The sequence below is a fragment of the Gymnoscopelus microlampas genome, assembly GCF_963454915.1.
Source record: "Gymnoscopelus microlampas genome assembly, chromosome: 18".
In the NCBI taxonomy this organism is placed as follows: domain Eukaryota; kingdom Metazoa; phylum Chordata; class Actinopteri; order Myctophiformes; family Myctophidae; genus Gymnoscopelus; species Gymnoscopelus microlampas.
Genome location: NC_139955.1, coordinates 17,519,655 through 17,546,074, shown reverse-complemented (window position 1 = coordinate 17,546,074; position 26,420 = coordinate 17,519,655). Strand labels below are relative to the sequence as shown.

At 42.5% G+C, this 26,420-nt stretch overlaps 3 protein-coding genes across 3 annotated transcripts in view; 2 read left to right on the top strand and 1 right to left on the bottom strand.

Moving 5' to 3' along the window:
• Positions 1-4,241, top strand: part of LOC311033951 (uncharacterized protein) — a gene marked incomplete at its 5' end in the record, with an annotated part of 10,359 nt that extends 6,118 nt beyond the window's left edge. Inside the window, 2 exons of the mRNA XM_084041686.1 lie at positions 336-1,408; positions 3,759-4,241. Of these exons, the coding sequence (XP_083897812.1) occupies positions 336-1,408; positions 3,759-3,996 (1,311 nt within the window). The 3' untranslated portion in view covers positions 3,997-4,241. The remainder of the gene's footprint in view (positions 1-335; positions 1,409-3,758) is intronic.
• Positions 1-26,420, top strand: part of tmem126a (transmembrane protein 126A) — a 274,616-nt gene that overhangs the window by 79,221 nt on the left and 168,975 nt on the right.
• Positions 4,225-26,420, bottom strand: mapk9 (mitogen-activated protein kinase 9). The gene is made up of 12 exons (XM_084042001.1): positions 26,290-26,420; positions 19,639-19,785; positions 18,762-18,891; positions 16,595-16,653; positions 16,132-16,270; positions 15,851-16,016; positions 12,516-12,587; positions 10,275-10,457; positions 9,146-9,270; positions 8,985-9,048; positions 7,250-7,321; positions 4,225-6,360 (listed from the first exon to the last, which is right to left on the bottom strand). Exons 2-12 carry the CDS (start codon positions 19,752-19,754, stop codon positions 6,224-6,226), a joined length of 1,263 nt encoding a protein of 420 aa, XP_083898127.1. The 5' UTR covers positions 19,755-19,785; positions 26,290-26,420; the 3' UTR covers positions 4,225-6,223.

The window sequence follows — 26,420 nt, the reverse complement described above, 5'->3', positions numbered from 1 at the left end:
CTATTTCTGTGGTTGCAGTTATGTGTGTCTGTCTTTAGGAATGAGCCAGACTATATTACACCCTGGTGGTCCCTCCCTCAGACGCTGTGGTAAGGCAACAGCTGATGTCACTGCTGCTTAAAGACACACCACACACACGCACATGCACGCACACACGCACACACACACACACACACACACACACACACACACACACACACACACACACACACACACACACACACACACACACACACACACACACACACACACACACACACACACACACACACACACACACACACACACCCAGTAGGCCACACCCACACTACAACCTGACCCCCGTTGGCCACCAGTGTCTAGAGAGCACAGCAGAGCAGCAGACAAGGGGACTTCCACACCTTTCTGTCTCTGAGACACGATCACAAGTCTCCAACCTCAGAGGTTGGCCCCTAGGGGCCGGTCACCCCGCTGTGTCTGGCTGGACCATGGAGCTTCCCTGTCTGCCTGCCGAGACCCCGACCACAGCCAGCTCCACATCCACGGACCCCCTGTACGACAACTACTGCCCACCTTTTGCCCCCCACAGGGGAAGGGAGAGGGACGGCGTGTTGGGCCGCCAGCGCCTCGCTGTAACTGGACTCCCGGCTCCCTGCAACCCCGTGGCTGGCCGAGCCCCAACTGTGCCTGAGGTTCCCACACTGGGCGGGGGGAGAGGAGGACCTGGCTTCTGGCCAGATCACAGCTACTGCAGCTGGGGAGGAGGCCTGGGAACCCAGGGCTGGGATGCAGAGCTCAGGGTAAACAGAACAGGAGGAGGAGGGGGAGGAGGGGGGAGGAGAGATGGAGGACAGGGCAGAGAGAGGAGCACCAGTCCACCGCAAAGTGAAGAGCATGAGAGTGCTCTGTCCGTCTATGACAACCTCCATGGCGCCGTCACCCCCGACAACCTGCTAGAGGGTATGGCCATGGAAACCAGCTTCCAGGACGATACGCAGCGGCGGCAGCATGTCACGGGTCAGATCCAGCAGATGATGATGGAGGCCGACGGGGTGAGCGGAGAGAGCAGCACGTGGTCGTCCTGTGAGATCCTCCTGGGAGAGAACACTGGGAGCACAGATGCTGACAAGATGCAGGAAATGGTCCCAGAGCAGCAACCAGAGCTGGACATGGAGGTTCCTAGGCTTTCTTCTCATCACCTCCCAACGTCAGCAGCAGCCAGTCCTCCTCACCCAAGCCAAGGAGGGCTCCAGGCTCAAGGGCCCTTACCGGTGGCCCCCCACCCGGAGGAGCTCCCCCAGCAGGGGCCCAGGGTTCCTCCTCCTCTGCCCTTGGCCGACCCCTCAGCCAGTGCCATTCGCAGTATACTCACCAACCTCCAGCAGCAGATCGGCAGACAGAGGGAGGATTATGAGATACGAATATATAGGTAATGTTCATTTGAATTGGTCTTTCTTCTTTTCTTTTGCATGCTGCATGCCCCCCCAACCGCACGCACGCACACTCACACACACACACACACACGCGCGCGCGCACGCACACACGCACATGTACACAAACAAACAACATCCATGTGGCCTGTCTTGGCACACATTTCAATCTGAACCAGGCTAGAGTTTATAATAACGCACCAGACGGTCAGAGTGCTGTGGTAACACAAACAAACAGATTAACCTGAACCAACTCACATGACCTGGTGAGAAAATATCTGTACAGTTACACTTATAATAGGTCATCTCTAGTTTTAGGTCCAGTTAGTGAGTCTCTAAGGTTGTATTGATCTAGGTCAGTGTTGCCCAAACACTGGGTCGGTACCCATGTTTAGGTCGCGGACCCATTTTTCTGGCTCATGAGTAAATATCACTTTTTTCGTTTACTACAAAAAAAAGTCATTATTTCAAAATACTTTTTAAATTGAAGACATTTTTCAACAGAATTTCATACATTTTAAAAAATCTAATAAAAAAAGTTTAAGTAGTGAAAATAGCAGATCTACAAGCTTCCAACGCGTTGTGAGATTATAGGTTGTAGCTTGCAGATCGACTATTTTCACTACTTTGGGTCCTGGGGAGACATCAATTTCTCTTTTGGGTCTCAAACTAAAAAGTTTGGGAATCACTTATATCCACGAAAGTAACCTCTAGTTTGATGAGGCTGTACAGTCGTCTTGATATTAGATAATCTCTAGCTTCAAGACCAGTTACTGTAGTTATGCCCCGAGATATTCTGTTGACCCCCACATCCTGTTTAATTCAGCAGAGAGAGCCATGGGGGATTCTGTACAATTTCCTGTTAGTGTTTTATATGCTTGTATGACTTGTCTTGTTATAATATATTGTAAATGTACTTCTTTGTTTGCAGTGGGAAAAATCTGGATCCCATTAGTATAGTAATATGATTCTTCCTCTCTGAATTTGGCTTATATCTTGCATTGCATAATCTGGTGACTGCCCATTCTGGGTGTGTCCTATTCATGTATTTAAAAGCATCATAAAACTGTTTACAAAGCTTGTCTTCCTCTGGTTAAGTGGTTTTCTGTGTAAGAAACAAGCACAGCTAGCCCATGAGGCTGACCTATAGAAATAGTTCCACTGTGCAGCATTGGAAAGAGAGCTAAATAAAGGTGCAATGCTGCTGACCTCGACGAACACATACCACACTTATTACTGATATAGATAGAGCAAGTCTCCTTCAAATGTCATGCCTGTTGGCACTGCTCTGAGACTGGACCAGCTTGGTATAGTACTGTGTGTGTGTGTGTGTGTGTGTGTGTGTGTGTGTGTGTGTGTGTGTGTGTGTGTGTGTGTGTGTGTGTGTGTGTGTGTGTGTGTGTGTGTGTGTGTGTGTGTGTGTGTGTGTGTGTGTGTGTGTGTGTGTGTGTGTGTGTGTGTGTGCGTGCGTGCGTGCGTGTGTGTGTGTGTGTGAAAAGCCTGGTGTGGTTGTTGATATGTTTATTTTGTTAAAAGACGCTGGAAAATCTAAATGTTAGTCAGTCAACACATTTTCCAGATACTTCTTTGGGTATCACCTCCCAGAGTGCCTGCAGTACACATACTCTACTTGGTTTACACTGTACAACATCTGTCGGATCAGACTTCCTCACCAAGGAGTCTGCCCAGATTCTTATCAGTCTTATAAGTCTCAGTCATCTCCAGGCTTGACAATTGCAACACCCTCCTTGTTGGTCTGCTGGCATGCTCACTCAAAACCTTGTTACTTCACCCAAACGTAAAACTCTCAAAATGACCTATGCACAAGGCAACCAAGGGCATAGTTCTCCCTTACCTTTAAGATATGATCCACACCTACAGTACACCCCCTTCCCAGGACCCAGGTACACGACTATACACCATGCGTTCTATGATGAGCGAGTGTGCATGCCGCTTTTGATATGGCTATATCGTCCATAACTGAGGGGATAGCCCACTGATAGTAAATTTCAACAAAATGAGAATTACATGTAATAGGCCCATGCGAACAGGGTACAATTTGGCTACCTTATAGGTTTTAGTTTTGTTGAGATCAAATACTGTTTTCTGACCTGTATGTTAAGACATGTCAAGTCTATTGCTTCTTGGAAGTGACCTTACCTACCTACAACACTGACCCATCTAAAAATAGCCTATACGCTCGTGTTTTTGTTCTTTCCCCCACTTTTTATAACATTTATAATAACCCATCATACTTAATATCCTAACATACCTAATTTTAGAATACCCCCCAAGGTTTTACAATCTAGTTTCTCACCAATCTCCTCTCCTCTCCTTATTTGTCTGAAGCTTGGAGCAGAGGAACGAGGAGTTGCTGATGGAGGTTGTGGGTCTGAGGGCCAACCTGGCCCAACAGAAACGGTGGTACCAGGTGGTCCAGGCCAAGATCGCGGAGTCGGAAGAGCTCCGGGCCACTGCGGAGTTGCACAACGCAGCGCTGCAGAGAGAGTTGGAGCAGTTCTTTGACACGTTTGGAGAACTTAATAATGAAGCCAAGAAGACAGAGTGCATTGTCAGGAGCTTCTGAGTGTGTGTAAACATTGTCTGAAAAGTGCACCAAAAAAATAAGACAGAAGTCTAAAGGCTAGAGATGTTTTGGACATTGGAAAGAGCTATTTACCGGTATTTTGTGTAGGCCTGTTGTTTTTGCATAATTACTAACTTCCTTTACATTTGTAAATTGCCCAATCTATGTCCAGTTAATGATGCTTTATACAACTTCTGTGAAACCTATGAACCAGTATACATGAAAATAAAATTAATCCTTGGAGATGTCCACTTTATTTCTTGAGGAAGGGCAATAAATGAAGACCAAATGTAGTGTGGTCATTGCAATCAGATGGGAAAAATTTGAAAATTACAAAATAAAAGGGAACAATTAACCTAACAAAATTGAGATGTACAGTGTATACAATGAAGCTTCCCCCCCCAAAACATGGTAAACATACAGGACAGCCCTGAGCACACCAATGCTCAGTCCTTATCTGACACGATTCAGGAGGCGAGCGATGGCCCCTCTGGTCATTTAAGGCATGATTGGATGAATAAGGTTGTCATGGTTTTTTCAAAAGCAAAACATAAGAGTACAACATGGTGCTTAAGTCCTCGTTTTGACTCCATAGTGTCGTTTCCATATGTCCATCACACTATGCAATCCATCTGCCAGAGGCAGATCCAGTTCTACAACGGTAGAGTCCACATTCTAGACATCTCTACTTCGTATTGCTGGGCCAACGCTCTCCACCGTTCTCCGCACTTTTTTGCCTTTACAATCAGGGCAACTGCTGTCTTCAGAACAATTCCAAGGAGAAAATGAGCGAGAGCTGCACTTTGATAACCCTTATACACACATACAGGCTTACAAGAAAACAAAACAAATAGGCTTTCAGAACCAAGAACAAGGTACTGAAGTAAAATAATTGACCTGATGGAGGTTCTCTTTACAACAAGAACGGTCCTAAAGGTGTCAAGGTGAAAGTTTTTTTTTGTTGCCACCATGCAAGTTAAAAGTCATTACTTATGTTTTACTGCCTGTAGATGTGATTGGAGATTAATCTTGTTGTTCCAGCACTAATGGAATGGTTTTAGAGTAATAGCAGCCCATGCATGGGGTCGTCAATGAAATACGTTGAACCTTGATTTTCACGGGCTTCAAACATCATTAATTGTGTGCAACACTTTGCAAAACAAAAGAATAAAAACAAAAAAATAAATACAATTACAGATCTATTCCCCCCACAATGTACAGGATTATGATGTTAATACACATTGATAGTACCGTATGTCACATGGGGTGATTGCATGATATCATAATTCTACAGGTACACTTAATTTCCTAAGAAAACAAATATACTGTGATTTATCTTTTGCGATAAAAGGGTCTAAAAGGGTCTACTTACACTATGGGCATCTGATCATGACGCCTTTACATACAGTACATTATTACAGGAAATAAAAACGGTAACACTGCAACCACGGCTCCTAGCTGTCGGGAGTAAAAGCTCAAATACACATCACTCAAGCCAATTATTAAAAACCACTGGGGAAAGCACCACTCAGAGGGATTTTCGCAATACTGCCAGCTAGCTAGCTTAAAAAAGAAAATAACAATAAATTGCCCCAACCTTGGATTAGAGTGCTGCATGGTCGGTCCAAGAGTAAGCTGTATTTGTTCGAGTTTGCTGTAACATGCAAGAAAGCAGCCATCAGCTTCAAGTGCTGTGTGTGGTCTGCCTTCAGTGTTTCTCTGATCTAACCGGAACCCTAGACTCTATTCTCTTATGGTCCAAATTTACCAGAAATTGCCAAAATTAATCAAACACGGGTGTAGACTCCTGCTCCTGATAAAATGGATGAATACTGTATGTTTCAGTATATTTGATCAAGTTGGAAAATCTCCACAGATGTGATAATAAGAATAACAAACCGATAAACCTTTGAGTTCACATAACAGTGACACGTACACCTCTAGGCGTACTGTACATAACAAGAGGACCACACGCAAACAAAATAGAAAAATAGACCTATCTGTTGACGTTGGCGGGGGAAGACGCACAACACAGAGAAAACAACAAAAAATACCCTAATGAAGGAGAGAGGAAGAGAAAAAGAAGGTGGCAATCTGCTGTTGTATGGACAATTAAGGGGAAACAATCCTAATTTATCCTCCGTATTACAATGGTCTCGTGCAATGGGAGTATAAATTAAGCTACAGTGGGGCAGACAGACAGAATGACAGACGGACAGACAGACGTTCATTGGCTCTCATCCAGGGGTCCGGTCAGCGTATCGATGCTGCTGCTGTCCGTATCGGAGGCCAGCGTCTGCTCTGTGGACATGGACGAGATGTCGTTGGCTGAAGACGACTGGGAGGCTGAACCAGACACAGCATCTGTCACAAACAAACACAATCACTCTCATATTGAATACTATATTGCTATAAACAACGCAGGTGAGCATACATTAGGGCTGGACGATATGACTTCAAATCAATATCACAATTGTTTCATACTTTTACCTCGGTTACGATTAAATTAGATTTTTCTTTAAAAAAAACAGCAAAAAAAGGCTAACATTAATACTAGTACTGTATACAGCAAATGTCATTGATATACTGATTACACTGCCCAATATTTCATATAACATTTAAACTTTGAGTGTAGAAGAGAGGCTGTTCCACACACACTGGTTACCCCACTCCGCTCTATGTCATCCACAGTGTGTGCACGCACAAGCGCACAAGCACACACACACACACACACACACACACACACACACACACACACACACACACACACACACACACACACTCACACACACACACACACACACACACACAGGTTTTCCTTCAGTCAAGGCTTTTCATAAACAGATGCTGCTACTATTAATCAAAGACATGTATACATGGATTCAATCGATGTCTGTGCACCAGTAATTTGATTTAAAACAGGTTAAATGACATAACTCTCGACCTGATGTCAAGTTAACGGGACAGTTCATGAACGCACGCATTGGGGAAATCATTAACCAACTTAACCGACATGAGCAAGATTACATCGGTATGAGCTTTTTAAATGTCAGTTTCGATACAGCACTAGCATACAGGTCACCCATTACAGTGATAGGATACTGTACAACATACTGTATGCAGAACGTATACTAAATATGAATCTTATAGGCAATGGGCAAACACCAGGCACAAACGCCACAATGCAATATTTGCTACTGTATTTAGCTAATGTTAATTAGCTTTGATCCCCCGATAAAAATAAACTATGCACCTGAATAGTCCTCTTTCATCACTCCATTCTTGTTCCTCTCCTCCCAGTCAATTAACTCTTCATAAATGAGCTCTGTGGAGACAAAAATGATCAGAATCATCAGCATACGTCCAAGACAGTACCTAGTATTTCTGTTTAAATGTTTACTTTTTTCTTGTTATCCAATAAGCTTTAAAGGGGGCGTGACATCCCCCCCCAAAAAAATGTCTAAGGTAAAAACAATTTTTTGGTTTTCATGACGTCGCGCCGGGCCTGGGGTATATTTTATAGTGTATAATGTACTCTTATCATGATTCTTATCAACTGTACTGCCTGTCTCCTATGGCCCCTCCCACCACAGAGAAACATTATCGTCTATCTGCCGTGCCTACCTAGCACACTCTACCCTCGCCACGCACCTCTGAACCAAGAAATAGATTTTACATGAAAATGTATTTTATTTGTAAATCTGTGCAAATAAAATATATATCTCCACCGAAATCTCTTAGTTACACCAACATTGTTCATGTGAAGTAGTTTGTTTATGCTTATTTATTGAAATGGTCAAAATCGCTATGGTCATTTAACCCGCTGTGTGTCTGGGGGGAGCCTGCATTCTGACCGGGTTTAGGGCATCTCAGAGCGGGGAGTGGACACAGAGGCTTGCTTACCGGCGCGGCGCCCAGAGTCGCTCCTCCCTTCAGCTGAATCACAGTACAGCTCTATCCGCAAACCAGCCCATCTGAGCAGAGGCTCCTTCTGATCGGCTTGAAATGGTCATGGAGATTATAATACATGCACTGCGGGACTGCCGCAGCGTGTTTATAAACTCATTAGTTTTAATTTTAGCTAATAAGATCACGTAGTTGTTCAACTTTGATTATTATAGACAGGGCTGAAACTTCATGTGCCCGTCCCCCTGTCAGTCATCCATGTACCGTGAGGGGGTGTGGAGCTACGCAACAAGGCGCATCGCATCCCCCACTTTGAGCAGGAAGTTAGTGGAGCTGACAGCAGTAAACAATCCATATTGAATTCAGCGGGTTAGTTCAGAGGGTCTCTCTCTCTCTCTCTCTTTGGCTGCTTATTTCTCTTGCGATGTGGCAACACTACTGTGGTGATACAATGCCTATATTTCTTAGTGTTGTGAATGAAACTGCGCTCACTCGCTTAGGCTTACTGTTTGTGTAACGCAGGTGTAAAGCTGACCGTCGCATTGACGAATTTCATGCATGATGTAACGTTGCACTGTGTGTTGAACGGACTTTGACAGAAGAGATTTGAAGGGGAATATATATTTTATATACCCATATTTACAAATAAAAGACGAATTATGTAGAGGTCACTTCCTCATTTTTCCTGGTCTGTTTGATGCGAGTGCAAGAGGTGAGGCCAGCTCAGAACAGAGCCACTGCAAATGTCAATCATTCTGTGATACGTCCCGCCCAGTTTTCAAACCACGTGGCGTACAGTATCATACATGATATTTTCGGGCCATGTCATAGTCCCTTTAAATATATCCATTATATATATATACAGTATATATTGCCCTCATGTGTAAAACTGAAAAATTCAGGAAATCCTCTATAGCCACAGCTACAAGACTGTTGAATTCTTGCTCTGACAAAATAATTGGTTGTATGCCCCCATTTGGAAATATAATGTTTTCATATATTGTGTGAACAAACACAAACTCAAATTCTTTCTATGCAACAAAGTATACTGGTACATTCCTCTAGAGGGCGCTGTAGCCTACCTTTCCACTGCTCAATGCTGTGCTCCCTCTCTTCCAGCTGCTTATCTGATATCTGGGGAGGAGGCTGTGAGATAAAGACAAGGTCACATTATGATATTTGTGGAGACATCGCCACCATCCATGCCCCCCCCCAACTGTCTCAATTGGCACGGCCCACTTACTGCATCAGCCTCCCCGGGGTCATACCACACATGGATATAGGGGTGATTGAGGGCCTCCTCTACGGAGATGCGGCTCTCCGGGTCGATCACCAGCATTTTGGACAGCAGGTCTCGTGCTTGACCCGCTGTTATGGCAAAAATGGTAACAGATGAAGTTTATTTGTATAGCATTATTTCATACACAATGGCAATTCAAATGACTTTTAAAGACAATAAAAGGCATCTAAAATTATGTAATGAAACTGAGAAATACAAAATAAATAAGATGGGCATTTAACCCGTTTTTTAAAGCGTACATTTGTGACTCAAATCTTTGCTTCTGGGGATTCTACAAATGTCTTCTAAACAGATCTACAAGTTCATATGCTATGAACTTGTAGATCTGCTATATCTGAATAGCGTAAAAAAAACACGGATGCGTTCCCAGTCTTAAAGTGTTAAAAAAAACTAAAGCTCAGCATGTAATTATGGTTTTATTTTTTCCCACACTATCAGATTGTTCAAGAGTATGGTATTGTGAAAGAGCATTTTATTTACATGGGACTTTAACCCACACCAGAGAGGACTCCTACTCCCTGCTCAAGAGTTTACATATAAGAGTACAGACCTCTGGCATTCACTAATTCAGCTCTACATAAAACCCTATTTATTACTTAGGATGTCCTTTATGCCTACAACATAATGCTCCATCAGAGAGCTGGAAATAAGCTCTCAAGCTTGTTTGCGTTTTATCCTTTTGACAGAAATGTACAAATTATGTTCATGTATATGCATGTTTGTCCTTTTGACAGAAATGTACAAATATATGTTCAGGTATATGCATTTTTCTCAGTAAAAATGTCAATCACTCAATCAGAGCCAATTCTAACAGTAAATTAATGTCTAGTTAGGGGATTATATTACAGTAAAGGCCGCTGTTCTGAATGTTACAGTAATACCTGACTTATACTCCTGTTGCACGCCGGTGTTGTGTGCCGAAAACAGCTGATCTACAAGCTCACCGTGTAGAGCTGCTACTTTCGCTGTATGCATGCCGTTGTTTCCAAATGGTATAAACCACTACGACATATATTATATGAATGAAAGCTTCCATAATACTGTAATGTTATTGTTATGAGTTTATATTTACTCTTGAGCTTGTCGTGTTCCGAGTCGGAGGGGAAGGCCCAGTCAGGGAAGAGCTCAGCGAAGTTGACCCCGGGATACTGTGGTTTGTTCATCACGTAGTTCCTTACTGTCTCCATGAGACGATTCATGAACTCCAGACTAGGCGTTCCCAACACCTCGATGACTTTATTCCACTGGTCGATGTCTGGACGCACACTTGTCAAGGCCAAACACAGGCATGAAATCAAGGCAAAGGCATGAAGTAATACAAAAGGTGCATTGAGTTAACACCCACCTACTTTAAAATGTCCAAGGACCCCCCCCTTGACTAGGACAGTATACAAACGGACCAGTTGTATACTGTCAGAGTTACAGACTTGTAAGGGTCCATTTAGAACCCCTCAAGGAACCCTGAGAGTCCCTGGACCGCACTTTGAGAACCACTGTCATACAGCATACAGTATGTAACCTGTACCATATGCTAATGCTTTAAGCATGCAAACTGGTTAGGGGTGAAGGATGCGTGAGCAGGGAAAAGACAGACTAGACCATTAGACCAGAGGGATCCAGGGGTCTGTCCTCTATTGGTATTATTTAGTAGACATTGCATACACAAATGTATACAATGTCCAGCTGGATGGAAATAGTAGCCAGCTAGGGACCGGCTACCTGGGGAGGCACTAGTGTGAAGATCCGTCTGGAGCCACCGTCATTTTTAACTGTCAGTCATACTAACCCTCGTCCCTGTCACTCTCAATCATGATATGCACCCCATGTATATGTCACAGGGAAATTGGCATTCGTTGGGAAATTGGAACGGTATGCTTGTTTTTAGGCGCAGGGCTTCGGCGCGAGGCGGGGCTTTGATGCGAGGCGGACCTGGCTTTTGTTGTTCCCCCCAACATAGCAACCAGGAAGCTACGCTAGGGGAACGCTGAGGAGCGTTGAAAATAAAATGGATAATATGAGAGAAATATTCTATGACAGGTTGGATGATGAAGCGGTTAGCCAAGAGGCGCGCCGACTCAGCAGACCTTGAGGCCGAGGAGGCCTCAAGGTCTATAACCTCAAACTGAAATGCTGTGTGTTGTGTCTTACTGTTATTATTATTGTGAACTATGGTTTTCTGTGGGTACAAGGGTTACTGTATTTAAAAACTGGTTACTTCTGAATTTGTAAGGGTTCATGAGATGGTGGTATGGCTTGATACATGCACCCTTTGTAGCGTTTAATTTTCGTTATTAGCAATTTTCATTTAAGTTAATATTTTTATGGTAAGGCCACGCCCTGACTGGCACCCCAGCAACCAAAATCTATGGGTTTAATTCAAACCGCTACACCAGGGTGGGTGGACGGACCAGTGGTCTTAAATGGTTTATCACACACTTTATGGCTGGATTCTTGAGATTTGAAGCCAAACATAACACACTTTTTAAGTCCTCCATTACTTCAAATAAGACTACTGGGGCAAATATGGCAGCTGATAGGAATACGCAAATAATATCTTGCACCATTTCTCAGTGTTCTGGTATAGCAAACACCAAATACATTAACCAGAAATAAGCCCAAAACAATTAGTCCTGACAAATGACATGCATGTCTTTCTACTGACCACTGTGACACATACAACATTAACGTTAACAGATACAAGCACAACGTTTCCAGTAGTCAAACATGTATGTCTTTCAGTCTGCCATCTTCATATTGTAATAAACTAACCTGCTAAAGAACAAGAAATGTGTATGCCTGAATGATGTTCTGTACAATAAAAAGCAAACAAAAATACACCCGCAGTTAATCGGCTGTTGGAAACCCTGTGTCACTCGGGTGTTGGGAACGGCAGTGCAAGTAGTCTGTTCTCAAACTAAAGCTATTTAAACCTTTATAATGGCGAGCCAGGTGCAGATGGACGGGGTGAGGGCAGGGTGGTGGACGTGAAATAACCAATATAAATGCAAATGACTTTAGTCACTCCAATCGGATCCCCTCTATCAATCAAGGTGCTGAATGGATATCTGAACGGATTGATACCCATTCACCAAGATGCCCTCGATGCCTCATGTTCAAATCTGGGTTCATAGAAACGCCTCTGAGGACTTATTCAATAGCTGAGACATTGATGGAGCTGTACAATAAGACAGTCAGACAATGGACTGATGTGAGATGAGACAGTAGCCCAGACTGAAACAGGGACAGGGACTGGAATAAGACATAAAGAGAGTCTAGAGACAAACAAACTGAGTGCACTCAGAGTGCAGGATACGGTCCGTTCCCTGGAATATGACGCTGCCCTTCACCATCTCTCCCATGATGCACCCCACCGACCAGATGTCCACTGGGAACAGAGAACACACACAATCAATCACATATACATAGGATGGTCAATACAAATGGGCACATAACACCTACCATAATCAGGAATGAAACATGGTTGCTGTGAAATGAAGACACACATAATGGAACATGCTTTAAAAGTGATGACAAACTTGGTAATAGTGGACATGTACACCCAGGGGAGTAAGTTAGGGCCCCTTAACATTGTAATCAGGCCCTTTAAAGTTAGGTTGACTACTATGCCACAACGCAAAGACGAAGATGAAGACTTCGCACACTATCGAGAATTCCCCTGTACCCTAAGGATGTGATTGATGATTTTGCACAGTGGAAAGACCCCAAAAAATCACCTATGATGTAAGCAGAGCTACTTTGTATTTATTTATTTGAATAATTGTCAATCAAATAATCACTGTGTTTATTAGACCTACTGTACACCTATGTACGGTACGTAGACAAAGCAATATTGTATACCTGTGTCATGGTGCTCCATCACCGATAATGTTTTTCAGCTGTGGACACCATATTTAATATGGTGTATTAATTAATATGGCATATTAGGTCAAGTAGCTCATCACCAACTTGATTTGACTTGGGAAATGCTCTTCTAGTATAATGTATATTAGATCTATGCGTTTGTTATTTTCTCCCCTTTTCTATGATGCACAGTAGTCTGTTTATTTCAAGTGGCCTAATAAAATAATTGTGGCGTCAACTGTGCAGTTCATTTCACCGGTCATTTTAAAGCAGCGTGCTTTAAAATACTTCTCCTGTTCTGTACTGACATTATATTACCACGTGTTCTGGTTAATCAATTAAGACCGGGAACGCATCCGTGTCATTTTAAGATTTATTTTGCTATACAAAAACAGCAGATCTACAAGCTTATGAACTTGTAGATCTGCAATTTTTTGAAAAATCGTGGAAAATGTGTGCAAATCTTTGAATATATATATAGTAGATATGTTTTAATGCAAACATTTTTTACTCTGCTCTGTGCTTCTGGGGGTCCCTGGAACAACATATTTTGAGATGGGGGTCTGCGGCCAAATACATTTTGGGGGTCCTTGACATGGAAAAGTTGGAGCACCACTGATATAGCAACATACTGTTAGGATTTAGAAAACATTTTTAGATTTGGCACCGCGGACCCCCATATCAAAATGTTTTGTTCCAGGGACCCCCCAGAAGCAAATATTTGAGTTACAATTTTTCGCTTTAAAAAACTATATATTCAAAGATTTGCAAAGATTTTCAATATTTTTGAATAGCCAAAGAAATTTTAAAATGACACAGATGTGTTCCCGGATTGAATGGGTTAAGTACGATGGTTTGGTGGCCCGCCTTGACCATCCTGCAATGGGTTGTTGGTTATTGTTTTTGGGTACCAACACCGTGTCCCTCATTTCAGAAGCCTCTCTTTAATCTGGTCTTTCCTCTAGCTCTGTTGTTCTCAAACATTTTCATGACAAAGGCCCCCCAAACGGATTTGTATCTGGCCGTGGACCCCCATTTGAAAAGACTTTGTGCCAGGGACCCCCATAGGAGAAGATTTGTCAACTTTGTTTTAAAATGGAAGATGTCACATCGTGGAGCTTGTAGATAGGCCGAATAATTAAATTAACATTTGAGTTAAAAGCAAGGGCCTCCAAAACACTTCAGAACACTTTAGCTGTAGCACCCACGGGCAAATACTAGGCATGTAACGATTCACTCAACTCACGATACGATTTGAATGACGATACTAGGTTCACAATACGATTTTTTTAACTTTACAAATGACCAAAAAATATTTCACAATACTGTGTTTTCTCTTATCCTCTTTTCAATACAGTAGCAAATGACTGAAAACTCTTTTTTTTTTAATCAATATCAATTCTTACAAAGATCTCTTTTTTTAAGTGTCCTCTGCTGTTTGCATCACGATACATTTTGTATTAAATCGATTAAAAAAATTGCCACCAGTTTGAATCGATTTAGGATAAATCGTTACATGCATATAGCTTTGACAACTGTTATAACAGTGTTGGTATGACGATGTTGGCAGCTGTTATGACGGTGTTTGTTGTTGTTATATCAACACTGGGAGAATGCCAGAACTCTGTCATTGCCCACGGCGGTGTGGAATGACCCAAGACACCTACAACTAATTATTTTTGCTGTGTTTATGCCACGATAAGGACACACTAGCGCTGTTTCCTAAACAATTAACACAAGATGTAAAATGGTGATGTTTTAGTAATATTGTTCCTGCTGTTCTACATACTGCCAGCCAGGTGAAGAAATCCCAGATTGAGGATCCAACCTTTGCCTTTATGAAATATCCGAGGCCATTAGGATTTGATGGAAGATGCTTCTGAACATGTTATGTATGACCACTTCCGGGGAAGCATCTGTGTCATTTTTTGATTTATTTGGCTATTAAAAAATAGCAGATATACAAGCTCATAGCGCGGCATACAAGCTCATAGCGCGGCAAGATCTACAAGCTCATAGCTTGTAGATCTATAAAAATAGCACTCGGTGCTATTTTGTAATAGCCCAACGAAATCTAAAAATGACACACCGATGCGTTCCCGGTCTTAAAGAGTTAAATGCTCTAATCTTAAAATAATAAACGAAAATAGCCGATCTACTTTCCAGGAAAAAGCGACCACAGGTCTACCGCAGCAGAGCAGCAGCATCCATTACAATCAATAATCATCATCACAATCACTATGTGATCCGTCAATATTTTCCATGCTGATCAAGAATCTAGGTCAGACAGATGAGTAAACTGATGTACAATCGATGGAGAGCTTTGATTTAAAATGACAGGCTTTTGGCAGCAGATTCATTCATCCATCTTAACATTTATCATGTGTTAATTTCAGAGCTTAAAGGAGTAGTTCACCCAAAAGAAAATCATATTGTCTATCAATTACACACCCCATGAAGAATTTAATTCATGGAGATTTTTTTGTTTTTGACGCATTCCTAAGCCAATAATTTGATTACCGGCGGAAAGATGCTAATTTATCCGGTAGGAGACTCAAAGGAGACTCTTTGAGTCTCCTACCGGAGAGACCGCCGGTCATCAAACTACTCCTTTAACATCTGAAATACTGCAATGTTTTGGGGGAATTTCTACGTTCTGTTTGTAGGAAAAGAGAAGACAGGAAAGTACGGGTAGAGAAGAGGACCACTGTGACTTTGTGGTCAGTGCATTAGCCGAGTGACCAGCAAGTCCAGAGGCACCTGCTGCCAGGTGAAGATCCTCCTTACCATTCTCCTTGTACTTCATACCCAGAATGACCTCTGGGGCTCGGTAGTATCTGGTCACCACATAGGGCGTCATCATGAAGTTAGTGCAGGCCGTCCTGGCCAGGCCAAAGTCCAGGATCTTTAATGTGCAGTCCGACTTCACCACAATGTTACTGGGCTTCAGATCCTGACAGGGGGAGAAAGGATGAGAAGATCTTTACAAACTTTAGATTGATCAACATGTGCCTGGTGGGGGAGGATTAGAATGAATGAAGCCCTCATATCCCAGCAGGGGGTCTCACCCTGTGGATGATGCCAGCAGAGTGCAGGTGCCTGATGCCACATAGGATCTGATAGAGCAGGTAGGACATCCTCTCATGGTCCAGGTCCATGTGGATCACCTGGCACAGACTGGCATCCATAAGTTCCATCACCAGATATCTGGGAGGGACAGGGAGGTAGAGAATGACAATTACATATGGAGAAACATACTAGTGGTCTAATAATATAACAGAGAGACGGGACAGAGTTACTGGAGAGACGGGACAGAGAGTTACTGGAGAGACGGGACAGAGAGTTACTGGAGAGACGTGACAGAGACGGGACAGAGATACAAGAGAGACAGGGTAGAGAGACATAGCAGACTGAAGGGACCGAGCGAAATACCAGAGAGATGGGAAAGAGAGAGTTAGACTGGACAGATTAAGATGGGACATTGAGGGATACCGGAGAGAAGGCACAGGGACACACATTACTGCTACTCACAGGTCCTGGAACTCTTCCAGAGACTTCTGAGGCGTGAAGACATTGATGAGACGGATGATCTGCGAACAGAGTGACAGACCATTAGTCTACAATGGAGAGGTAGCCGACTGAAAGCTGAGTGGGCTTTGCCTGGGTTCAGGAACTCGCAGCAAAGAAATGATATTTGAAATGCAGCAAGCTGACACTCTCCCTTTCCTCAAATTAGCCCATCCATTCGTCTTTTAATAACTCTGTCCCAACTAAAAGATGCCTTTCCACTAGGGTTTTGAGCGCGGTACGGTTCAATTTGGCACGGTGGAGAACCAGTTCTGCTGGTGTTTCCACCTCAGCCCGGTCCGGTTGTAAACGCGCTGATCGGGCTGGAAGTTGATACCAGGCTGGCCTGGTTATGAGATGAGGAACCGGGCTAGATGGGAGGGTTCAAATGACATAGGTAATCACTGACTGGTTAAATTACACACGGTCACAGAAGTGTTGTGTTGTGTACCAGCGTCGCTGAGGCAGTCTTTCCGTGGGATCACAGTAGCTACGCGCAACTTTTCTGACCACTGCAAATAATGCAGTGGTCAGCGGAGGACACGCTGGCGTTAATCGACATTTGGTCCGAACCCGACGTCCAAATGGCACTCGATGGCATGAAAAGGAATGAAAAGGGGAAATAGCATCGAAGCTACATGAACAGGGCATACGATGCAAACAGTGCAGAGAGGAAATAAAGAAGCTGAAAATCCTGTACAATCTTTTTCCTGTTGTCATGTGTACTGTACTAATGTACTTACTGAATTACATGAACCCTAGTGTCCCATTGCTGGGCATGTTATAATCTTGTAGATTGGCTATATTCGGATAAAATTCGGATAGCATTCATTCGGATAGTATTCATTGCTAGCCAGCAGCTTTAATAAACCGAAAATACATTTGCAAGTTTTCAACCATCAGGAGAGAGTACCCAGTTATCAGCTACAATTCTATATTGTTCCAGTTCCATTTTTGTCTGCTCATTTATTTGTCATCGGTTGTTTATCCTGTATGAGTAAATATTACACGTGCTTCATCAATCACAACTTGGCTTCTCTATTTTGGCTACTTCATGATATCAAAACAGGATATTTATTCAAAAAACAGATGAAATGGGGTATACAAGGCCTCTGGTCTGCTACTAAAAATGCTAAACTGTATTGGTTACACAGCATGGCGTGCTAATGTAATGGGAAAATAGCCGATCTACAAGGCAAATATTTTTTTCAGCTTGAATGCATGCTCTTTTCAAATGAGCATTTCTACAATACAGCAATGCATTGATAAGTAGGCCTACTACAGGATTTGAACCCGTGAACATTTTTTAACTATTTTTAAAAACGACAACCAGGTAATAGAATAAAAAACAAAAGGCAATACTGGACACGATCAAACTGAAGGTTAGTGTTAGGGTCTTGTCTTAAAGACAGGTACAATAACAATATCTTTAGCAGCGATATTAAACTGTGTATCTGCACATTATTATTCCCATGTGTCTCTCATGAGAGAGCCTTGGGTAACCGTCGAATGGTCTAGTCTCATCCATTGCTCTCGTTCTCTTTCATCTTCGTCTGTATTTTCGGTGTCCGTCTCATCTGTATCTGAATGTATATCTTTATGCATGTCCTCCGTTTCGGGATGTCCGAATAACAAAACAATAATGGCAAACAACAAGACGATGAACACGCAGGCGTTTTTGTGTTGACAAACTGTCACACATGGTGACGCATAAGCGTCGCGTATGCATGTCGTCATCATTGTCGTCATTGTAGTTTTTCAAACACTTCCGGACTCTTCACTCATCCTCACTCGCTAATGGAAACACTTGACCGGCGTGGCGCTACCGTAATGGGAAAGTACCTCAACAGACCCTGTAAGTTGGCCTGGATACTGAGATCATTCTTTTAGGATTTTCGTGTCATTGCCTACATTGTCTTATCAAACAAAGGCGGCAAATATCAGCTTGTGTAAGATTTGTTTTGATGGATGGTTGCGTTCAGTCCTGAACAAATCTAATAAGGTAATTGAGATGAGATGAATATCTACTTTCTTATCTTGAAGAAGATCTGTATTGGTCGGACATACTCCACTATGCCTAAAACAAGCAGCAGTAAGCACATTCCCTCAAATAGCAGAAAAGACTTCTTACATTTTTGTGGTTGACACATTTGAGCAGCACCAGTTCCCTGTAGGCCCGCTTAGCATGGGTCTGGTTCTGAAAGGGCCGACACAGCTTTTTCACTGCCACTGGTATACCTAGAACGGAATCTAGAGCAGAACTGGACACAGACGGACAGAGGGGAGAGGCAGGGACACAGGAGGAAACCGAGCGGAATGATAAGATAATGAGGAGGAAAATAGATGTGTCCTCGTAGCTAGCTGCCTCTGGTTTATGCGTTTATCTTTTAAAAAGGAAGGAAGGTGCCCTTCAGTTCCCCTCTTTCTTCATTTATAGAAGGTAAAGCAGAGCGAGGGTTACATTTTATAACACTGGTCTATATAATGAATTCCTAGTATGACATGTAGCCTCTAGGTGTTGCACAACAGGCAATAACATACTGTACCCTCTGCGGTGATCTCATCAGATGCAGTGCAGCATGCAATCAAATCCCGTTAAGAAGTAAAAAACTACAGTAAATAAGATTCACATGTACATTTAGATAATGATTTTGATTTTAACCACTCAGGTGGTTATTCTGATGCAGGGGGATTTTTAAAAACTCCCTACAATAGAATTAAATCAGTGTGGAACAACCCGAATGACAGAAATACCTGGTTGGGCCACAGACTAGACCCATTTCAGTATGTCCACACTGATATCCAGACGGGTGAAAGACTCATCTTTTTCTGAATAAATGCCTATTTCGCCAGCAAACTTAAGTGCCTTGGCATTGACCTTGAAATCTAACAACTGACGCACTGAATTGCTCTGACAGCAGTAGAGAAATCTCCTCAAACATATATCCAATTTCTAAATATTTCTTGTTGGCTCTACATTTCCGTTGCATGTCTACTTGTGCCCTCACCAGACGATTCCTTGGGCCCCTGAGCCGATCGCACGGAGCTGTTGGTAGCGTTTTAGCACTGTGAAGGTGGAGTCCCCCACCTGAACGCTGTAGAACTGACCCTCCGCCTCACTCATCCTGCCACAAAGTCAGGATCACCGGCTCTGTCTGCAAAGGAGAGAACAAAACACAAACTGATAAAACCTGGATGACACCAATAAAATCCCACCACCGGCAGATGTACACAAAGGTTTACAATGATAATAACACTGGCAGAAAGCAAAACAAGTCACAGCACATCACAAGCCCTGCGTTCCCAGGAAAACATTTGGTTGCACAAGCAAGCTTCCTAAAGTTGAAATGCTGACAGCCCCACTCTTCAATGCCCCATTTACTCACAATGAATGGTAGTGCCCACTGCCCAATATGGTTGCAATCTGTCAGTACAGTACGTTCATACTTTCATTTTCAACCCCCATCCGATGACAGCAAATCCATCGTTCCAAAACATATCCAGCATTACTCTGTGGCCTGGTTTGTTCGTTTAACTAATGAAGCAGTGTGGGTTGGAAGCTGGAACTGAGGTCACGGCTGTCAATGTTCTCCTGTGTCCATATGTATGTTGTGAAGAACAGAAACTGAGAAAGGCTGAGAGCTTGAAACTCTGCTTGGCCTGCTAAAAGCATTATTTTACACTTTAGCCATTTAAAAATAGCAGATCTACAAGCTCATAGCGCGGTGTGCAAATCTTTGAGTATATATTCTTTTAAAGCGAACATTTTTAACTCAAATCTTTACTTCTGGGGGTCCCTGGAACAAAATATTTCGAGATGGGGGTCCGAGGTCAAATACATATCATTTTGAGGGTCCTTGACATGAAAACGTTTGAGAACCACTGATCTAGAAATATATGTTTGTCAGAATACTGTTGGATTTAGAAGACATTTCTAGGATCGGCTTCAGGTCTTATAGGGTTAACACACACGCGCACCAGCCATGACTTCCCGTAGCCATGCTCACACAGACACTAACATTCTGCATACATTTTCAACACATAATCGGCGCTCGCATATATCAACACAAGTGCATGCGTGGCCGTGCACACACACTGAATCAAGGTGTCATATGGCTAATTTATGCTGATAGATACTGTATTATATTATATATTACACATGCGCACACATGATGTGTCTACAGAGATAATGGCCATGTTAAGTGTTGACGCTTCTGTCATGAGGAAACAGGATAGCTGTTATTCTTACTGTAGCTGGAGGGACTGTGTGTGTGTGTGTGTGTGTGTGTGTGTGTGTGTGTGTGTGTTCAGTAAAGCATTGGTTCTCAAAGTGGGGTCCGGGGACCCGATGGGGTCCTTGGGGGGTTCCAGGGGGTCCGCAGCAAAATGTGTTAATACAGCATCACAATCAATTTAATCCATTAAGACCTGAGGCGATTCTTAAAAATGTTTTCTAAATCCTAAGTTAAAAAAAAAAAAAAAATCAAGATTTTTCAAAAATCGCAGATCTACAAGCCAGTGCCGCGCTATGAGCTTGTATATCTGCTATTTTTGAATAGCCAAAGAAACCTAAAGTGACACAGATGCGTTCCAGGTCTCAATGGGTTCACCACTTGATCCATTTATACGTTGGCTATTCAAAAATAGCAGATGTACAAGCTCACAGCATGGCATGAATATTTGAAACATTATCGAAAATGTTGAATAATCTGGGGGTCCCTGGCACAAGATGTTTTCAGATGGGGGTCCGCGGCCAAATATATATCAATTTGGGGGTCATTGACGTGTAAACGTTTGAGACACCCTGCAGTAAAGCATGCAGCTATAGAACGGTGGACAGTCACAGTTGTTTGTTATTCCTCAGGTTAAATGGAGTCGAACATTTCAGCCTCTCAGTTTGGCAGGCATTATGTAGGCTAGTCTTTTACTGCAGGGGAGCTGGAAATCCAATAAGGCAACATGAGCATTAAACTATCAAAGACACTTTATCTCACAGTTGAGGAAGTTTAAGGCACTTGAATCTTGAATATTGAAACCCTGAAGAGTTAATAATAAAAGCTGATGGTTTTTATTTTAAATCCAATAAAAAATGCTGTAATATGCCTAGCTTTGATTAGGTTCAGCCTACAGGTTTTCACTCGGTAGTTAACTTTAGAGTTCAAAAAGTAAAAAGTAACATATATGGGGAACACACACAGTGGCATACCTGTTCCACATCATTTGTATTAGTGTGTATTGGATAGGTTTAGAACACTTACTTCTCATACAGTAAGTATTGTATTGGTCTCTCACTCGTTAGTGTATTCTTCTTATAGTCTTAAAGGGGAAATCCACCCATTTTCAATATTTAACTATGTCATTAATATAGCATAAAGGAGTTGTGTGGAAATAAGAAAAAAGTTCCCCCCTTTCTGTGTTGCCTTGAACTGGAGGATTGATTGTGGGTTTAACATTGCAAATTACAACATGATGACTCATCATGTTGTAATTTGCAATGTTAAACCCAAAATCAATCCTCCAGTTCAAGGCAACACAGAAAGGGGGGAACTTTTTTCTTATTTCCACACAACTCCTTTATGCTATATTAATGACATAGTTAAATATTGAAAATGGGTGGATTTCCCCTTTAAAGCACAAGGACACTTTTGGCAGAGGTTTGGGTTGCAAAGTTACCTCGTCATGGTGTAAATAGTCCGATTGGCCAAGTTGTGCCTTTTATTAGAAATGAGTCTCCTCATTGACTTACATTGCACTGTGAAACACTTCTAAATGCCCTTTTTAGCAAAAACTTCATTTTTCTTTTTTCAAGAAAATGTTTAGCTTGATGTTGATTTAGCTATTTGTAGTAAACACAGACTGGATCCGTAGATCTTCAAACAGTAAAATTAAAAGGAGGTTGACATTTATTTTGTAAATGTTTTAAGTCGTAATGGGCTTTGTGATGTTCTATATTGGTAGAATAAGTTGTTTTATCATTAATGTTATTGCTGTCCTCCTGTCTTTGTCCAGATGTTGTTAATAATGTGATTGCTGTCCTGTCTTTGACCAATGTCATTAATGCAATTATTGCTGGGAAATGAGACTCTCTGAATGCCAAATATTGTGAACAGGTTAAAGTAACATTCAGTAGCCTAATGTTTTGCACAGCCCTGTATAAAGAGAGAGAGAGACACACACACACACACACACACGCACGCACGCACGCACGCACGCACGCACACCTGTGAAGGAAAATGGTACTCTGTGTAAAATAGGAGCTGGTGAATGACCACACCAGATGACTCAGATGAAAAATGAATCCTTCATCCTCTGTTCTCTCTGCCTCCTCTCCTCCTTTTCCCTCTCCCCATCCTCCCTTTCGCTCACATGTGTGCCTAGCTGGCTGTCTCACTGCACCCAAGGGGAGAGTTGCTCACATCTTTACTTCTCTACACCTCCATCCTCTATTTTTCCCCATTTCCCTCAGCTTTCCCATTGTTTCATTCTTTTGTTATCCTCTCAGTCCTCCATCCTTTCTCATTAGAAGCATCTCTGCTGTAAAATAACTTACATGTATAATGTTAAACACATGTCAAGTCACAAAGCAGAAGGAATTAAAATTGCAATGACACAGGAATTAATATAAAGTGGCATTTGGATAAAATAATCACAAGCAGAATATAGCGACTAAAACAATCAGTAGCAGCAGTCTATATAATATTACTAACCAAAATAAATCATGTTTTTTGTTTAACAGTAACACTGCAACTGACTACAGGATAAATTCCATGTTTTACGTAATTCAGAAAGCCCTGAGGTTAAAGATAGAAAAATAATTTCTTTAAGATTTTGCCACTATTACTCACACACACGCATGAACTCACACACACCTCTGCGCGTGTGTGTACACACACACACGTCCACTATGCAGGGCTCTGTTGCAAAGGTTTCATTCCATCAGTTGGATGGATATTGACACAGAACGACTAGGTGCAACTCATGCACAGGGACAGAACAGTCACAGGTGAGCTCATGCAAACACACACACACACACACACACACACACACACACACACACACACACACACACACACACACACACACACACACACACACACACTTGGAGCAGCATTATAGCCAACGGCCATTCTGAAACTGTATTGATTTCAAACAAGGAGGGTGGGGGGTAAGCTGCTCTCCCTTGCTTTCTTATTTACACCCATTATCCATAAATGAAATAAAGATCAGGATGCCGAGTTCGAACGCCCTCGTTCACCCTCCATCTTACAGGCTGTGTCCTCACTAAGCACCGGTAACAGCCTCAGTAAACTGGCTTGATGTGGTTGAGGTTCTGAGTGAGAGTCAGTGATTAGATGGGCTTTCAGAATCGGCAGCACCACGGTCTGGAGCACAGACACTTTACAACAGGGGATCTCAACCTGTGGGTTGGGACCCATGATTTTGAGGGGTCCCCAGATGACAGTGAAGAGACAATTTAAGGACTTTTAAGACCTTTTTAATACCCAAAAGAAAGTCCATTACCGCATCAAAAGTAATCAACAAACTATACTATAAAAAATCTAACCTTGTCAAATATAAGGAAGAGGCAAAAATTGTGAAAATAGCTGAGCTTGTAGATCAGCTATTTTCACAATATTTATCTGTGGAACAGAGTCAAACTAAATGTAATGCCTCAACTCCTAAAATTCCAAGTGCTTGTCAGGGTGGGGGGTCACCAGTTCAAATATGATTATTTTGGGGGGTCACGGCCTCAAAAGGTTGAGAACCACTGCTTCACAACACCACACCTATGGACGAGCAAATCCACATGGAGCCTGCTGCTGCAGCTAGAATGGGAAATACTATCCACAAGTTTCCTAGGGCATGGTGGGCATCACTTCCTGTCGATTTGATCAGGTATCAGGGATCAAATCGACAGGAAGTGATGCCCACCATGCCCTAGGAAACTTGTGGATAGGAAACATCCTTTAGGCCAGTGGTTCATGGGGTTTGACTGTGCACCTCCAGGGGTCTTTGAAGGGTTCCAGGGTCCTCACTGAAACTAGTGACAGTTAAACATCACCATTTATTGCATCTACAAGTAGACTAGACTAGAGTAAAATTAGAGAAAATACAAGACTATTTTGTTTCACCGTTTATCTACCAGTATAGACGGTTATGGAATTCTGAACCAAATCATATTTACTGTAACAATACAAATATTCTTAGATTGGGGTCCCATGCAGAGACTAAATCTAATTGGGGGTCTGTCGCCAAACCATGCATATGAAATTGTGGTCTGTGAAATGAAAAGGGCTGGGGATCAGAATCACTGCTTTAGGCACTATTTATAATAATATCTCTTTAAAAAGGTCATAATGTGTTAGAGATCTGTTCATAGCAAGAGGATGTTGCAATATGTGAATTGAAAAATACATAGCAAAAGAAGTGATCAAATGTGTGTACATGTATTTGCAGATGGCAAGGTTGTGCATATTTTGCCATATGTGAAATAACATGATGTGACATACAGTATAACAATGTATGATGTCTAGTGTGTCATGTCAGATCAGTGTGAAACAGCACATGTCTATGCTTCTATGCCACCTGACTGCTTGTATAGATACAACGTTGCCAAAGGTAATTGAAAAAATATCACCTGCATGTAATGTATTGACAGAAAGTAGCTTATAACATGTTTACGTTGGATTTTTATGAAAAAAACACTTTGCAGATAGAAAAAGGATAATTCAAGCTTTCCCTACAGCTGCAATGTTGGTGATTTTAATGTTGCTTAATACAATCAGATATGACTTTTCTGTTTGGATGTATGGGCTGTCAAGGGTTGGTATTGCAACTCTAGATTCTTGATTGATTGATTGAATACTTTATTAACAGTTTGCGAAGACAAGCTCAGGGAAGTGCAGGGTCTGTTAAGAGGATTTTAAACCCAATAAAGCACTATGGCTTGTTTCCATTGGGGTCCTTTAATTTCCAGATATTGAAAATAGAATCTAAGAATTGCTTGTGTCTAGGCATAGTCTAGCTCTGGTCCATAGCGTTAGAATAGAATGAGTTCTCCTTACTCCTTCTAACGCTATGGACCAGAGCTAGGCATAGCCTAGAATACTACTGAGCAAACTGAGCGTTATTAGGCTCAGATCATGAGTCAGATGTAGATAAAAACGTTGATAGTAATACAATTCATGATCATGTTTCTGTTTTTCCCCCCAAATGCAGCATGGCTGTCACACACACACACACACACACACACACACACACACACACAAGGAATGAAGTCATTGGTCTCACCGGGGTCTATGACATGATGTTGTGGATCTAGGGGGTCATGATGCAGACAAACTGAACCACTTCGCATTAGACATATAAGAGACATAACGGGCTAGAGAGCGTTCATTAGACATCTATAAGCTGACCCAGAGGCCTACACCTACACTCCACTCTCAATGCGGTAACTGCTGTTAAAGCCCAACTCCATAGCACGACGGTGTCTCCTCGGCCAAAAAAACAGAACCGATCTACAAGCTAAACGTGTCGGCGTCGCCGACGTTAGCATAGCTAAGTTTTTAGCTTGTAGATCAGTTCTATTTGGCCACCGACCGACACCCTCGGTTGGAGGCGAACTGAAAGACCCCGGGGCGGACGGTCAGGACACCTACCTGCTCCCAGGACACTCCCATGCATGGGACACACAGGAGAACACCAGCACCCTCCGTCTCTCGGTGGAGGCAAGAATCAATAAAGTTGAGGAGAACGACCGCCCAGGCTGTCAGAGCAGGCTAGAGACTCC